At 40.2% G+C, this 17,573-nt stretch overlaps 1 protein-coding gene across 1 annotated transcript in view; it reads right to left on the bottom strand.

Moving 5' to 3' along the window:
* The window catches only part of Ccdc148 (coiled-coil domain containing 148), a 281,945-nt gene that overhangs the window by 70,523 nt on the left and 193,849 nt on the right, over positions 1-17,573 (bottom strand). Inside the window, exon 12 of the mRNA XM_027420392.2 lies at positions 7,461-7,579. Within this exon, the coding sequence (XP_027276193.1) occupies positions 7,461-7,579 (119 nt within the window). The remainder of the gene's footprint in view (positions 1-7,460; positions 7,580-17,573) is intronic.

Raw genomic sequence — 17,573 nt, 5'->3', positions numbered from 1 at the left:
TGCCTCCCCTAGTTGCTCCAGGCAGCAAGGACCAGAGTCAGTTCTGCTCTCAGGCTCTCAGGGCTGGTTCACCTGTGACCCTGACAACAGCATCAGCTCTTGTGTCCTGCCTCTATCTTGTTCAGGGTTTTGCAGATGTAAAGTGTTTGGCCTGAAAGGGGGTTCCAGAGAGAGAGATCAAACCTCAAGTGTCCACACTCCTGCAGCTGACACCCTACGCACTGAGCAACCTCCCAGCCCTGGAGGTAGCGTTAATGGAAGAGTTTCCTTTTCTCTTTCCTACCCTGTATTCGGGGGTCTAATGAAGAAACTGAGATGAGTTAGTGAAAAATCAAGGACCCCCTACTCTTCAAATGGGGTTGGGGAGGATACAGTGAGCAACTGATCTTTAGGAGCTGATGTATTACATATAAGCTTTGAGCAATGATTTTAAAAATAATACTTATGTTAATATCTTTTTGTTATCAGCAGAAAAATATATTGCTCTGAAAAACAGACGGTAAAATCAAAGTAAAATAATCATCAGCATTAAAAAGAAGAAATCGATTGACAGACAGATGAACCTCAAAAACATTATGCGAACGAAGGCAAAGAACCCAGATGTGTTCCATTTGTCTAAAGTATCCAGGAAAGGCAAGTTTATTGTGGCAGAAATAGATTAGTGGTTGTTTGTAGCCACAAGTGGGACAGACTCTAAAGCAAGTGATGAGGGAGATCTTGATGATGTGATGGAAATTACTGACAAGCTAACTGTCACCATGATGGCATGACTCTATAAACAGAAGAGACCACTGAGGCATACACTTAAAACAGTGGGCTTTTCGGGTACATAAATTGTTCTTCAGGTAAATGCCATATACATATATATATATATATATATATATATATATATATATATATATGGGTTTATTGGCTTCCAATAAAGTATTCCAGAATTTGGCACTTTTTTATGAAAGGCCATGGAAAGTACAAAAGTATCCCAATAGCCACTGATTTATTGTCAGGACAGTCAAAACAAAATGAAAGCTACTTAGAAATAACAGTGAAAAATATCATTTCAAATTTTACAGAGTGTTGGCCAAAGATACACATGAAAAATTACAGGCAAAAAAATACATTGCAAAATAAGAAATTAAAAACAAAAGAACTAAAGCTTTCAACCCAAGGGACAAAACCAAAATAAAGCAAAAACCAATAAACAACTGTCCATGTGGCCATTCACCCCAGCAGGGTGGTTATCACCAGGCTAAAGCTGATCCTGGGAAGGAAAGTCAAGTCTCGACAAGTAGGAAAGGAGAAGGGCAGATACAAGGAAGAAATGATTGAGAAGATGCAGGAATAGGGGTGTGTCATACACAGCTCTCATTAAAGGCTGCTTCAGTGAAAGAGAGAAACCAATAAACAAAAACCAAATAAACGAAACCTTTTAGCCACTTGACAAGGTCAGTCAGTAGTCTTAGCAGGCACACAAACCACACTTATTGAGATACAATACACACACACAAACAGATAAAGAGAACATGTTGAGGAGTGGAGAGTGAGAAGAGAGTTGGGCTGGGTATGTCAAAGGCAGATTGGATTAAGATGTATAAATAAAAGATATTAACACCACAACAAAACAATGTCAACTATATTCAAGGTCGGGTTTCTTTCTCTGACTTCATCTTCAATGATATGAGTTCCCAAAGTTAATTAATTTCAACACCTCATAAACATCCTAGTCTTCATACCTCGGCTGCTGTCTTAAGGCAGACTTTCTCTTCTCACTTAAAAGGAACTTGAAATTACCTTCTTGGTCACAAGTGTCTCCCTCAATGAAGGTAATTTCTAAATTTTTACTGGAAAAAAAATCTATGAGAACCTGAGAAAAGCAAGGAACAGAAAGCTATTTGTCAGCATGCTTCTAGATTGGAGATTACATTTTTTGTATATATCAGCTTTCCTTGATATTATTTTAATGCAAAAAGTCAACAGAATTTGTAAAGAAAATTGGCATAAGAGTAATTTTTTTCAACTTTTTTTATTTGAATTAGGAACAGGATTGTTTTACATGACAATCCCATTTCCCTTCTCCCACCCGTCCTCCCCTACCCGCCCCCTCCCCCCCACTAAAACCTTATCTGTCACATATCTTCTCTGCTCCCCCTGGATGGTGAGGCCTTCCATAGGGTGTCATCAGAGTCTTACATTTCCTTTGGGGTAGGGCCTAGGCCCACCCCCGTGTGTCTTGGCTCAGGGAGTATTCCTCTGTATGGACTGAGCTCCCAAAGTCCACACCTATGCTAGGGATAAATACTGGGCTTCTACAGGAGGTCCTATAGATTTCCAAGGTTTCCTCGCAGAAACCCATGTTCCTTGGGTCTAGATCAGTCCCATGCTGGTATTCCAGCTATCTGCATCAGGATTCCACTTCAGATCAGTGATTGGTTATGGGTGTCTGCTTCTACTTCCACCAGCTGCTGGATGAGGGCATATAAGTCTGTCATCAATCTCATAATCAGGGGAGAGCATTTGAGGTAGCCTCTCCTCCGTTGCTGAGATAGTTAGCTGTTGTCATCTTTGTAGATCTCCAGACATTTCCCTAGTGCCTGATTTCTCTGTAAACCAAAAGTGTCTCCCTCTATTATGATATCTCCATTTTTGTTATCGTGTATTCTTCCCCTGACTCATATTTTCTGCTCCCTCATGTCCTTGGCATCCCTCTTCCTCCCTCCTTCTCATTCTCCTAGCTCCCTCCCCCTCTTCCCGTGCTCCCAATTTGCTCAGCAGATCTTGAGCCTCCCCCCTTCTCCAGGGGACCATGTATGTCTCTCTTAGGGACCTCCATGTTTATTAGCTTCATTGGCAGTGTGGATTGTAGGCTGGCAATCCTTACTCTATGTCTAAAATCCTCATATCAGTGAGTACGTACCATGTTTGTCTTTTTGAGATTGGGTTACCTCACTCAGAATGGTTTCTTCTAGATCCATCCATTTTCCTGCAAATTTCAAGATTCCATTGCTTTTTTCTGCTGAGTAGTACTCCATTGTGTAAATGTACCACATTTTCTCTATCCATTCTTCCGTTGAGGGGCATCTAGGCTGCTTCCAATTTCTGGCTATTACAAATAGTGCTGCTATGAACATCGTTGAACAGCTGTCTTTGTTGTATGAATGTGCTTCTTTTGGGTATATGCCTAAGAGTTGAATTGCTGGATCTTGTGGTAGACTCATTCCCATTTTCTTGAGGAGTCGCCATACTGATTTCCAAAGTGGTTATACAAGTTGGCACTCCCACCAGCAGTGGAGGAGTGTTCCACTTTCTCCACATCCTCTCCAACATGAACTGTCATTGGTGTTTTTGATTTTGGCCATTCTGACAGGAGTAAGCTGATATCTCAGAGTTGTTTTGATTTTCATTTCCCTGATGGCTAAGGATGTTGAACACTTTCTTATGTGTCTTTCAGCCATTTTAGATTCCTCTATTGAGAATTGTCTGTTTAGTTCTTTATCCCACTTTTTAATTGGGTTGTTTGGTGCTTTGGAGACTAGCTTCTTGAGTTCTTTGTATATTTTGGAGATCAGCCCTCTGTCAGATGTGGGGTTGGTGAATATCTTTTCCAGTCTAAGAGTAGTTATTTTTGAGAATACTTTCCTACTAGACAGTGCAAGAGAATGATTGAACAGTATGGTGTCCCTGCAGAAGCATAAATAGAGATCAGCTTTTATTTAATCTAATTAAGAGTACATATGGATGTAAAAGTATAATTAGAAATGCAATATATAATAAAAGTGGCATATCCAATCAAAGGGTAAGAATGAATCATGATCAATTGGTTCTGAAATAGTTAGCCATCAAATTAGGGGGGGGAAAGGAAGCCAGACAGCTAGCTCATATCATTCATGAATATAAATCCCAGATGGCTACATGGCTAATTTTTAGAAGAGGTATGAATAGCATATTCTCTTTTTTTAAAGATTAGGTGGGTTTGGTTTGAGGATTACTACCATGGAACATGTGAAGGTTGCTCCGTGTTTTGCCTTTGTGTGCTGTGGTTCAGGAGGACAACCTTTTTCTACTTTGTCCTTCTGCAGCAGGGCCTGATGACACTTCACTGCCAGACCGGGCACCTTTTCTAATTGCTCCAATGATATCATTTGCTAGCAGCAACCAAACATAGCTAAGTTAACAGACAATCTTCAGTTAGACAAACACATTTTGTTTTTTTCCAGATGGTTACATTGAACATGTCTGTCCCGAATTCATATGTGCACACTTTCATTTCCACTGGCTTTGGGAAAGGGCGGAGCCTTTTACAAGGGCATGGGTGCCCTTCCAGGGAAAGACATCAGACAACTTGTCTTTCCTAGCCAGTGAAGGGAGTCTTCATGAGAGGACTGCTTTCTGGAGGTGCAAGCGCGGGGAGGTTGGGGGGGAGTGTCCTCATGAGAATCCTATTCCAGCTTTGGGTTTCTAGCCTCTGGAACTAAGAAAAGAAACCTCAGATTTTCAAACCTCCCAGTGAACACATTTTTTTCATGACAGCTCTAGCTGACTAATAAAATGGTACTACATTTGGCAGTACACTGAAGGTTTGTTTGGTTCTCTTCCACTTGTATTTTTGCCTGGATACATATAGATAATATGTATGTACTTTGTTAAACAGCTGACAATAGCAATGGATTCAAGATAAGACATTACATGAGGACAGGCCTCAAGAAGCAGCTTGCATTAATATAAATGGTTTCATTTCTGTAAGAATGGCTTTATTACTACATGTTTTAAAAATAGTTTAAAATTTAAATATTTTGACAAAAGTGCAATAGAAGCAGCTTGTCATTAAAAAAAAAAAAAGTCAGTTTCTGCAAATCACTTACAATGAATGCCTTTATGTTCTATGTTCCAGGCAGTGAGTTACAGTCAATAGTGATTTGATACTTTTGATCATTTGAAGTAGGTACTATTTATTTATTCATTGTACAAATGACCAACTAAAGCACAGAGACACTAGTTGTGAAAGACAAAGTCAAGGTTCTCCTGGCAACACCCTAGTTCTGGAGTCGTCTCTCTCAAGCTCAAGAATTTGTTGAAAATGGGGAATTTGGAACACAGAAGGCTGGTGGAAACCTTGACAAAATAGTTTGAATGAGATGAGATGTGGGTGTGATTGTCTTTTTGCTATGTCAAGCCACATGAAACCTTCAGCATGCCACTATTTTTAACCACAAAATGAATGTTTCATGTTCTCCACCCATCAATTTGTTGATGAATGAGCTATTTTCATGAACCTTCATCTTCCATCTCCAAAGCAGAAATAAGTAAATGAGCAGTTTTCAAACTCTTGAGGCCACATCTGCAAACCACGCTGGCAAGTCTAGAAGCTAATATTTAGGCCTTCTTAATGTAGTGTGAACAAAGTTCTTTAGGTTAAAATATCAAACAAAATTTTATTGTGTTATATAATTAGCAAAAAATAATTTAACCTATCTACCAAATTTCTTAGTGCCAGAATGGTTACAGATGAATATAGCTTCTGATCATTGTCAGAAGTGAAAGATTTTTATGGGTTAGACTACATTTCAAAACATAGAATGACAATTATATTTCTATCTACATCACTCTTTTTTTGAGGCAGGGAACCATATCCTAGGCTGGTCTTGCAATCGCTATGTAGCTAAGGATAACCTTGAACTTCTGATCCTCTTGTCTCCATCTCAAGTGCTAAGATTACTGGCATGTGCCACCGGCTTTTTGTGGTGTTTGGGGCCGAACTCAAGGCTCTGTGGATGCCATTCAAGCCTTCTTCCAGTGCTGCTATGTCCCCAGCCCACAAAGCAACATACAGGATTTTTGTTTTTGTTTTTGTTTTTTGCCGAGAATTATAGCTTGGATATATCATATTTGGAAGCCCTTCCTTGGTGATTTACCATTGGTATGCAATTATTTAAATCTGCATTATTCCATCAAAGGAGTTGATATATATACATGTATACATACATGTATACATACATGCACACACACATATTAAAAGTGATCAGCTTTTCAGCCTTTGAATGTTTTCCAGTAGATAAGACGGAGCCGTGTGGAAGGTAAACAACTAATGTTCCCAAGGTCGTACACTCTTTAAAGCTGAGTTAAGAATAAAATTCGGAGTTACAGTTCCTGGTCCTCTATCCTTTTGCTATGCTGTAACATGGCTATTTTTTCCTGTTATGTAATACGCACTAATCTGATTTTCTTTTTCTTCTTTTCAACTGAAGCTCTGAATCAGCTAATCTTGATAATTACTAGGACAGGAAGACTGCAAATGGCTCTGTAATCAGAGAAGCTCCCTGCTATGAGAGATGTTCTATTAGAAGCGTGTCCCAAATGTTGGAACGCCACATCTGTTCTGCTTTTCACACCCCTTACATTCCTGTAGTTCTCTTTCTTTTCCTGGGAGAGCTTAAATGGCCTGGCCAGCCTCCTGACCACTGCCTTTGCATTGACTGCCCTTTGGTGCACCTCTGTTTGGAGGCTCCCATTAACTTCATTCTGAGCCACGGCCTGGTCCTGTGGTAGCCACCTTGGCCTTCACTTTCTGTTTGCCTTTTGGTTGTTTGACCTCCTAACCTTGAGCTCAGGCTTTGCTATATTCTTGGTTCTGTACTCAACTCTTAAGTGCCAAGATAACTGAGGACAATGTGTTGATGACCCAGGAGACAGTTAGGACAAGGAGCATCGTTGACTCCAGAGACAGCCTCTGATTCTAACTTCCTCTTCCATAGGAACTGGCCTTCAGCCCTAGGATCTTCCTTAGTGTCACCTTGATCCCTTTATGTAACAGGGGCTTCGTGATAGATAATATAGCTCCTATTAGTTAAGTTATTATTTCCTTTCCAGATTACTAGGGGTTTTATTGTTTTCTTTTTGGCCCTGATACAGTAATCTTTAAAAAACATTGTTTTAATCTCTTGGTGTAACTCATAAAATAAGAAGACTGAGTTCATTATCTCAAATGTCCTTCCCAGCTCTGCAGTTACATAATTGTAGGAAATTCTAGGGCATGTTTTTCATATATGGGGTTGGTGAGTTCCTTGGAACATCCAGGCAGCTCTATATAATTGTGGATTGTCTTTCACAGCCTCAGTCACAGTAAGTGGACCCCTTTCTTATTAAAATAATGGCTTCCTCCTCCTGGGTCAAAATATTAAGTCACAGCAGCCACCAGTATCATTTCATGCACACAGTGGGCAATCGGTTGCCATAAAATTCTCTGTGAGATCTTTAACTAGGAAGCTATCAAAGGAACAAAATGGAAAGCTGGAGGTTTAAGTATGAAAGTGAGAGTTTAAACTATATTATAGAAATCATTTTATCCATTTGTAGATATAAATACTGAATGGCAACATTCAGTGTGAAAGACTCTGGCTCTCATTTTCCGAACGTACTGCAGAAGGTGCTTTCCCTGCTCACCGTTCGGTCTCGAACCCCTCCCTTACCTTTCTCTGTCTTTCACTGACTGTTCAGCCATTAATGTCTTCAGTTCTTCGAGACGCTGGAGATCTCTCATTTCCATTTCTTCCCACTTCTGCTGTTTCTTGGCCCAGTATTTCTTTATCTGTTGGATAAATGTTAGACCAAATTTAAATTAACGTTAGATAAAATGGAGGTGGGGGGGCGATAACATAACCCAGTTGTTGATACAGCAAAGATCGGATTGAAATGGTATTTCATTGTTTGTTTGTTTTTCTTTTTTTGTTTTTTGGTTGTGCGTTAGAACTGCCTATAAAATATTGGCAACAGAAAAAAAAAATGGAAATGTAAAGGCACAAGTCTGTGGAAAGCTCCTAGCTTAACGGCTTCTGAAGTAGAAATGTAATGTGTGCTGAGACCTAGACCTAGGTTTTAATCTATGGCTGAATTCATCAACTCTCAGGGAACCACAAAAAATAAAAAATAAAAAAAAAAGCATGTTACTGCCTCTGAAGAATACAACCTACCTGTTATCCAGGAGTATTTTTATCCTCTTATGGTAATGCAGTCTTTAACAAATATAGCATTAAAAACTATTTTTACCGTAAAAGCATGGGTTTATTTATGCTAATGGACAGCAGGATGCTGAGAGCTTTATGCTCCTGGGGAAGTGGCAGGAGGTGGGTGGGAGGAAGGAGGGAAAGAACGAATTAACACGGTTGTGGTAAAGAGTAGCCTCGACCTATGCGGTAAAACAAAGGTCGTGCTTCTTGTGTTCACAAAGGTGGAGAGCAGTGTTCTTCCTGAGCCGGCTTTGCTTCTCTCAAAGGAAGCGAGATGTAAGTGCAATTTGCAGGGAGCCAAACCATTTCAGGGTTCCACAGCATGCTTAGGTAACTCGAGTCAATGGAAGTCCCTTCTACTACTCTAGGCTGTCATATTGCTGGCTCAAGATACTGGGTCCTGCCAGTGAAAGACAGAGTGGCACCTCAGTAGGGACAGGCAGCAGTCTGTAGGGTGGCTAGCTAGCCTCACCTCCCAGTTTGGATATGGAAAGTGAAGTGGTTTCCCTACAGGCTCTAGCAGCATGGTCTCTGCCCTGGGAGCCTCTGGAGAGGCAGCTGAAGCTCCTGGCCACAGCTAGAGCATTGCTGCAGCCTCAGGGGAACATGGTATAAGGTGGTACCCACTCAACATAACTCAAGTTGGAGTTTAAAGAGAGAAACCAGAAAGATGCCAACAACAAAGATGGAGGGAGGAGAAGGAGAGGGAGAGGGAGAAAGTGGGGGTGGGAAGAAAACCAGTATAGTCTTTGTAATAAATGCCAGAAATCCCCAAGTGCCAGGCAGGATAATAGTTATATCATCTCCATTGTGAGTATAAGGGATCTTTATACTTTTCTGCATTATCTTGGGGTTTTGTTTTGCAATAAATGTCTTTCATTATCAGGGTGGTGCTGCTACTTCAAAACCAAGTTTGAAAAAGCACATATTTGAGAAGAAAGAGAACTTCCTCCTGAGTTATGTTGAGCATGTGCTTGCTTGCTCTTGGCATTGGCCTGGAAGGAAGAGCAGAGCTCCTCCTGCGGATTGGCTCTAAAGTGCTCTGATCTCCCACACTATGTTGTCCGTTGCTTTGTGCAGATCAGAGAGTATGATGCCCCCTTCCCTCCCTTCATTCCCCCTCCTTCCTTGCAAGCCTCTATTCTTCCTTCTCTTCCATTTGTCCTCTTTTTTCCACCTCTCCTCTCCTTTCTTCCTTCTTCCACTTCTCAGTGCAGTCATTCCCAGTGCACAATCCTCACAGCTTCCCACTTCAGAGCACCCCTTCCTGCTCTAACTAGAATCCTTGGAAGAGATGCCCACTCTTTGACACAGCATTCTGGGGGGTGATTTCATTTGTTATTAACTATGACGTCAAGAACACTATCATATCTTCCTCACAATATAATTCCTCCTACTTTTGTATATTCTGAATACAAAACAGGCACCCTTTGCCTGTTCTTGTCCAGGTCACCTTCAGGCACTTGTCAAGAATTCAGACATCCTCAGAGTCATAACCTCTGCCTGTCTACAATCTGAATTTCCTTTCAACCCGTTATTCTTACAGTTTCAAGACTTCTAAAGAACTGTGTCTTCCTTCAGGATTCGATTATCATTGGTGTTCTACCCCTAAAATCTTAAATTACATAGCAAAAGACTCTTTGAAAAGAACTGGCTCCTCCCTGCCTCCGTCCTCTGGGTTCTAGCTCAGTAAAGTTTAGTTTGGATCTCAACATGAGGCTTTGCTAACTACTATATCCTCTCTCCCACTTGACTGCCAAACATGTGACTTACTAGGCACTTCCAAGTGTCTTCTAGAACATAGCAGTACTTAATAGCCATTTGATTAATGGTGCAACTGTATGAACAAGTACCAAATTCATGGCTTTGATGGGACCTCCAGTGACAATGATTTTCTTAATGAATTCTTGGCCAGTAGTTCCCAGTGTCTCCATAACGTTCCAAGACATGTTCTCTATGTTCTGCTCTGTCCCCACCTGGCTTTCCCACTTTTCACAGGGCACATGGAAGCTCTAACCTTCCTTAATATCCCACCAAGGTGAGGAAGGGCTGCCCTTCCTTCAGTGGCCGTAAGTATGTGGTCCAGAAACTCTGAGAGACCCTTCCCCCAGGAGCATAAATCTCCCTACTCCATCTGGCCCTCTCTTAACTCCACATCAGTTCTCTGTGCTGCTTCCTTCACTGCAATATGTCCAGCTAAAAATTTTAAGAAAGGCTATTTTTAAACCACTAAGATGGCAGCGATGTGCCATTCAAGGTTCTTTTTCATTAGAGCATCTGTGGCTGTTTTCTGTTTTCCACTTGGACATCTACATTATTCCTCACTCACAGCATTCTTACCTCTGTCTTCTACAGGAGAGGCATTGGCCAAGCAATGGGGAAAGGCAGAGTAATTCTAGGCCAGTAGTAAATCCAAATATATCAGTAATGGTCCAGGCAAACTTGTTGCCTTCACTGGTGACTTACAAGGGATCAGATCAAACAATCGTTTCAATTCTTATTTCATAAGTAATTGGTATATCCATAAGTTTCTATTAACCTTTGTGTCCATTGTTAAAACATTATTGGCTTTGGCACTCATTTGTTCAGTAAATATTTATTAAGGACATGCCTGGAGCCATTCACTGTACTATTATTAACTTGGGATATGGTATTTATAGCAATTGTCATAAAAGTGGGACTTAGTAAAGGAGAGACACAGTAGAGAAACAAATGAATGAACAAGTCATGACATATCCTGTTAATTCCTAAGAAGGAAATAAGTAGGATGATGACTCAGAACAGTTTAGGTGGCTTTATCAGATGGCATTTTCAGACATCTTCAACAGGACATTAGGAGGAAAGATTGAAAGATGAGCGTGAGACAGCCATGGAGGAGCTGGAGACCAGTGGAGGATGGGGAAGCTGTGGGTTCAATAGCATTGGCCAGGAAAGAACTCTCTGTGTTCTGGGAATTGAGAGAAGACTGAATTAGAATTGGCAGGTAAATCTAGGAGACTAGAATTGTTAAGTAAGTCAATACAAGAATCCAAACTGTAGAGCTGAGTCTAGATGAGTAGGGTCTAGATAAGTAGGCCAAGACTCAGAAATGAGGAGTTTCAATGAAGCAATGACAAGGTATGGCTCTGGATGTAAAAGGATGGCTCTGCCTGTTAAATGGAGAATGGAGAGCAGAGAAGTGAGGAAATCAAATAGAAATGTAAGGCTAAGATGGTCACTTGGATTAAGAGCTGGAGTACAGTGTAGGTGTGCTTGTGTGTGGAATCAGCATGCTTGTTGAGTTTTGCATATTCAAGGTCTGGAATAAAGAGCAAGCAATGAGTCCTAGCATTTTGCTTTAGCAACTGTGAGATTGAAGCTTCAGTAACTGAGATTAAAGAGTGGATTCTTAACAGGCTTGGAAAAGGAGGACAAGTAGACAGTCACTTTTGAGCATGTATATCTTGATATACCCAGAACATCTCTAAGTGGAGACAACAGGCATCTGAAGGTGTGAACTGCTGCAGGGAGAACTCAGACCTGGAGGCCAAAATTAAGCATCTATTTGCTGGAAAATATTTGATATTCAAGACTAAAGAGAACAGGTACCAACCTTATTTACAACTTCATTTTCACAGATTTTCCTAGGAGAATGGCTAACCTTCTCACCTCCACTGTGGTGTGTCATTATACTGTCAAGACTAGGACAAGCTTAGCTCCATCCCTGTATCATGGACCCTTTGCTTAGTACTTATTATGCCTCTCTCCTTGATTCTTTTTCATGGCACTTTACATGATTGTTTCTGGCCTATGGAAGCCTTTGCATGCCTGGGATTGTGCTGCCCTGCCTTTTTGATTTTGAAACCCCTATTGGCACCTTTCTCTTCTTCCAGATATGGCAAGGTACCTGCTAGAGCATTATTTGTTTTCTTGGCATAATATTTCCTATATGAGTCTTCATTATTTAGCACTGTATTCCTAGCACCTTATCTCGTGTCTGGCATGTACTAGAGTTTAGGTGGTCACTGTCAGATGAGTGGACAATTCTCCTGCTGTCTGGCCCAAGAATAATGGTTGTGGATGGGAACAGGGCCAGTGGTTTTATTTGTAGGATGGTGAAGTCTGAACTAAGCACTTCCCCAAGGAGAGTTCCATTCACTTCTCATCAATTAATAGGAGCAGAAAGTGTGGATCAAGAATTATTGGCTCTGCAAGCTTCAAATTAAAATTCTGGCTAAGGACGTTTAACTAGACCTTTGAGATACTTGTTGAGACACACCTAAATGCACTGAGTTTTAGACTTCTTGTGTAATCTTTATAACATTCCAGTGAATATAACAATATAAGTGAAAAATTGCATGTCAAGTTCTTACTCAGACATGAAGTTTCTAACAAAATAAAATGAGTTCTCACTACCCTGCTCTCCTCCTGTGGATGCCAATTTGTCCAGGATGCAAGATCTGGATCCACAGTCCCACATCTCCATCATTTTAGTAGACCTACGCCAATGAAAGCTCGAACAAACCAAGAGAAATAGTCTCTGTATAGATTTATGTGCCCAAATGTAATACTATTTTTCCTAGAGCACTTGATCATTTTTATGTCCTATCTTCCTTTAGCACTCTTCAAGACAATTTGTTTCTTATTAACAACCCAACTAGAAAGCATAGTATTTATGCTCTAAGCATACATCAGAGTTTACCCTCAAAAAATCCACCATGAAATAAGACTTTCTTACTTACGGATAGAAAGTAGAAGCTTAGAAGGAAGGCATTATCATAGGAAAAGGGCTGGCCTCTAATTTCAAGCTATGTGTGTGATACTGAATCTTTGAGCAGACTTCCACACCGTGTTCCCAAGTTATCATTTTCCAGAACTTTAATAACTTTGCATCTGGAGGTCATAATACTTAACCAGACACACCGACGATAGGATACACAAAGGTTAAAATATTCAGTCTCTCTCCCAACAAAGCATTAAGACAAAGCAAACTGTGATTTCATATTCTGGTGTCTAATTTATTTAGATAGCTCCTTTCAACTTAAAGCCATCCTTTCTCATTTTGACCTGCAAAATGCAGCCCCATACAAAAATGTAACATTATCACATATAAAAACATGGCTGGACATCACAATAAACATATCCACTTTTACCCTATTTTTTTCTGTTAATTTAACAACCATATAGTACAACTACCTCTGCATCTTCACATAATTCATAACCTCCTGGAAGGCAAGGGACATTTCTTACACAGAGGCATTTTTTGTATCAGTAGCATCTTTCAGGAGGGAAATAAAAGAGACTCATTGTACCAGGCTTGCTTTTTCTTTTGGGCCACCAAACAGCTCCCAAATCATGACACAGATATTTCTTATTAGTTATGAACACTTGTCCTTATCTTATGCTTATCCCATTAGCCCTTACAACTTAACCTGATTCTCTTCATCTACATTTTTGCCTTAGTGCTTTTTACTTTCCTTCCTTTCTTCCTTCTTTCCTTCTTTCCTTCTTTCCTTCCTTCCTTCCTCCCTCCCTCCCTCCCTTCCTTCCTTCCTCTCTCTCTCTCTCTCTCTCTCTCTCTCTCTCTCTCTCTCTCTCGTTTTTTTCTATCCTATTTTCACTGTTCTTATGTCTGGCTGACTGGTGGCTGTCTGGCTTCTGGCTTCTGGCCACAGGCATCTCCCTCTTTTTTTCCCCCTAGTTCTCTCCTCTTTCTTTTCTATGGAGACTAGATTTCTCCTCCTACTTATTCTCTCTGCCCACCAACCCCACCTCTGCCTCTCCTGAATAGCTATTGGCCATTCAGCTTTTTATTAGACCATTAGGGTGCCTTAGGCAAGCAAGGTGAAATAAATGCAACGCATCTTTACATGATTTAACAAATTCGGGGCAAATAAATGCAACACACCTTTATATCATTAAGCAAATGTAACAAAAACAAATGCAACACATCTTTACACAATTAAAGTAATATTCCACAGCACAAACAACTCATCTGCTAAACTAATGCAATGAAATATAAAATAAAAATAAACTAATGCAGTCAAGAATCACTGAAGGAAATGCTGTTCTGGGTTTTGCTCATATAAATTTCAATATAGCTGAAAGGGATAGTGTTGTACAACTATAGACAAGATAATACATTATGCAGTATCTTGTAATTGAGCTTGATACAGGCCCTTACCAATCACTGAACTGATTTATAATGTCATGGGGCATGGTATTTAATCCCAAGACTATGAATACCTGATATTTCTCTGAGTCAAGTTGCTTGGGAGAGCCGAATCAAGCTGTTTTATGCTAGAAATGAACACTTAGCCACTCTTAATCTCAAAATCTTTCAATGTTATCTCTCCTATACTTTGTACTTTAGTAACATCTGAGTGATTTGACCCAAGACTGGCAAAAATTTCTGAATATAAAAAACTAACATCGGGTTGGAGAGAGGGATGGCCCAGCAGTTAAGACTGCTTGCTGTTCTTAACAGAGGATCCTAGTTTACTTGCCAGCATTCATGCCAAGTAGCTCATGACCACCTGTAACTCTGGTACCAGGGTATCTGACATCCTCTTCTGGATTCCCCAGATACCTATGCTCACCCAGGTACAGGCTCACACACAAACACACACATACACACCCTATTAAAATGGAATTTAAATTTTAAAGGGGTTTCAGTGATTAATTTACAAGGCATTCATTGTGCAAAACTCTCCACATGAGCAGGAAACACAAAACCAGATCTTGGGTATACAAAAGAGGAAGTCAATTTTACAACTACACTGCCTGGTTATTTGAATTTCATGGATCTCTTTCAGGTCAGAATTTAAATCGCTCGTATTTCTGATAAGTTCCTTTAACCTAAACTTAACTACTTCAGACACTAAGCTACACTAATGAACATGCTCATCCCTGGCTAGCAAAAGAATAAACTACCATACATTTTCTCCTGAATAATGGTATGAGATATCAATACAGAAACAGGAGCAGCAAGATGGCTCAGTAGAAAAGGGCAATTGCCACCTATTCTGATGATCTCAGCGAGCCAATTCCCATAAGTTGTCCTCTGACCTCTACATGTATGCCACAGAATGCATGTGACCTATATGTGTGTGCTATGGAATAGATGTGTGCAGGTACGTATACACACATAAATAAGTAAATATTTTTTAGTAACAAGAAAACTTGCAGAGACTTTAATTACTAAGAAATGAGCTTTTAAAGTGTAACAAGCATGGAACTTGACAAAGATCAGTCTATAGGTATGTTCATTACAGTCTTAAATGGCAACAAGGGAAATAGCCCAAATTGTAAGATGATCAAAGGACTATTTGAGGAAATCCTGCACAAGCAATAAAGATCCTACATAGGAAAAAGGGGAAATACACAGATATTGACAAGTAGGGGAAATATGACCTCATGTTTATGTTCTTTAGAAACATTTCATGGAATAGTGATTTAACTTTATGCCATAGACTTTTAAAAGGCCTCATACAAAATGTTTATTAAAAATGCTGCCTATAGGATAGGTCATTCTTCCTTTCAATGTATGTTCAAATTCCTGATATATTTGTATGATGTCCAAAAGCAGCAAATGGGAACTAAGTGCTCTTTAAAAAACAAACAAACAAACAAAAAAAACTGTTTCAATTACAAAATCTCTCTTTACCTTTAGTTTGCTATCCCTTTAATTTCCTATCCCTTAAATTTCTTTTCTCTTGTTCTTTTACTGATTTATCATATCAATGATTCTTACTAATAACATATGGCACACACACACAAAAAAAAAAAAAACGGTAAACTGAAACAGATATGCTAAAGGGAAAGTTGAAGGGAAGAAGGAGGTATGAAATGCAGACAGTGACGAGTTGAGCAGCACTGAGCTGCTTTGCTACATGTGGACCAGAGACAGCCTGGTGGGAGGGGCAGCAGACAGGAGCAGAGACCTTTGATAGAAAGAATGATAGTCAAGCACAACCCAACAGGACAAGAAGTTGTGGGGAGAGAGGGCATCACCAACCTACTTCATTCCAGTCTCCAATCTTACTCTTTTGCTAAATGTAGCCAAAAGCCAGAGGCCAAGAAAGACACAGGAAAACCCAAGAGCCACTGAATGAAGGGAGGAGATATTAATTTCTTTGACTATAAGTATTTAGAAGTAGTTGATACCTACATGAATGCAGAAGTAAGATTTTAGGAGGTGCTCACTTTGGCCACTTGGTGAGCACTTCTTCATAGCAGAGCTTCCCACGCAAATTGGCAATAAGCTGCTCTCTGTTGTGATATATCCTATGTCCAAGAAAGCGCTCTGGGGTAAACACATTAGTTATCTCACTCTTAATTGAAATGCCAGGTGGATTTAAAAATAACTGTCATGGCTTCTTTAGGAGAAACGTCTGTTTTCTGGATGGGCAATATTACATAATGATCATGTCGTATGTTGACATTGCTGAAATGAATTTGCCTATAATCTTGTTTAATTTCTCTCTTTTCGCTATTCATTAGGAAGGGAGTTAATATACTAAGGATGTTGTACTTCAAGACCTAAGAGCCAGGGAGATTAAAAAGGAATCAGGCCTCAGAGTCATTCAATCATGACTTCTGAGAGCTCAGGTGATTTTTGTGAACATTTAATCTGAACACTTCATTTTACAACTGATAGGGCAAAATCCAATACCACCCGAATAATGTGCCCAAGGTCAACCAATGTACTGGGGCCTCTGGGACTGTCATGGCTTCCTCTCGGCTTCAACATCAAGGTATATGCTGTGTACGGCTAAGTGGCTGTATGTGGTGGATGCAACAAACATACTCACTCAACCCATATCCTATGAGTTCCTGGCACCATGCACTAGAGATAAAGAAATGAAAAAAATTCCCATTTCTTATGAGTGTACATTCTAGAAAAATGAGTGAAAGCAGTATTAAAAATATATATGCCAGGGGTGATAAATGCTGAGGAAAATCTAGGGCAGGATGATAGATGACGATGGGAAAGGGGGTCAATGAAGGATATCCTCACCAGCATGAAGCTTGTTTGGGTTCTTCACCGAACTGAGAAGTATGTTGTGCAAACATCTTGGAGGAGGAGGAAGAGGGTTCTAGGCACAGTGAAAAAGTCTGGGAGACCGATGCTAGGATGCTCATGGAGGAGGAAGCAGATAGTTTCAGCTGGAGCAGATGCAGATGGAAGGGGTGGGATATGAGATCTGGCACACACTGGAACAGTGCAGGGAGGAAGTTCAGGCAAGACTTCAGATTTTATTTCAAATGGATGGGAACTCCATTGGTGTTATTTTTGGCAGGGGAATGATACAATCTGAAGTGAGTTTTACAAAAATAAGCATGGCTGCTTTGTATAAAAGAATGCGGAGGTGGAACATTGAGACAGGAACAGAGGGAGTAGAGGAGCCACCTAGGAGACCAGGAGGTTGACACAGTGTTTCTAATTAATTTTAAAAACAGAGCTTCTGTCTATATCAGAATGTATGAAGGGAAAATACAAATCAACAACAACTCCAAGACTGCTGGGCTGAGCACTGGGAAAGCAGATTCCGTCTGATTTGAGTACAGGAAGGAAAGGATGGGGTTATGTCTGGA

Source organism: Cricetulus griseus, chromosome 6 (assembly GCF_003668045.3).
Source record: "Cricetulus griseus strain 17A/GY chromosome 6, alternate assembly CriGri-PICRH-1.0, whole genome shotgun sequence".
NCBI classification, from domain to species: domain Eukaryota; kingdom Metazoa; phylum Chordata; class Mammalia; order Rodentia; family Cricetidae; genus Cricetulus; species Cricetulus griseus.
This window is presented reverse-complemented; position numbering and strand designations above follow the sequence as displayed.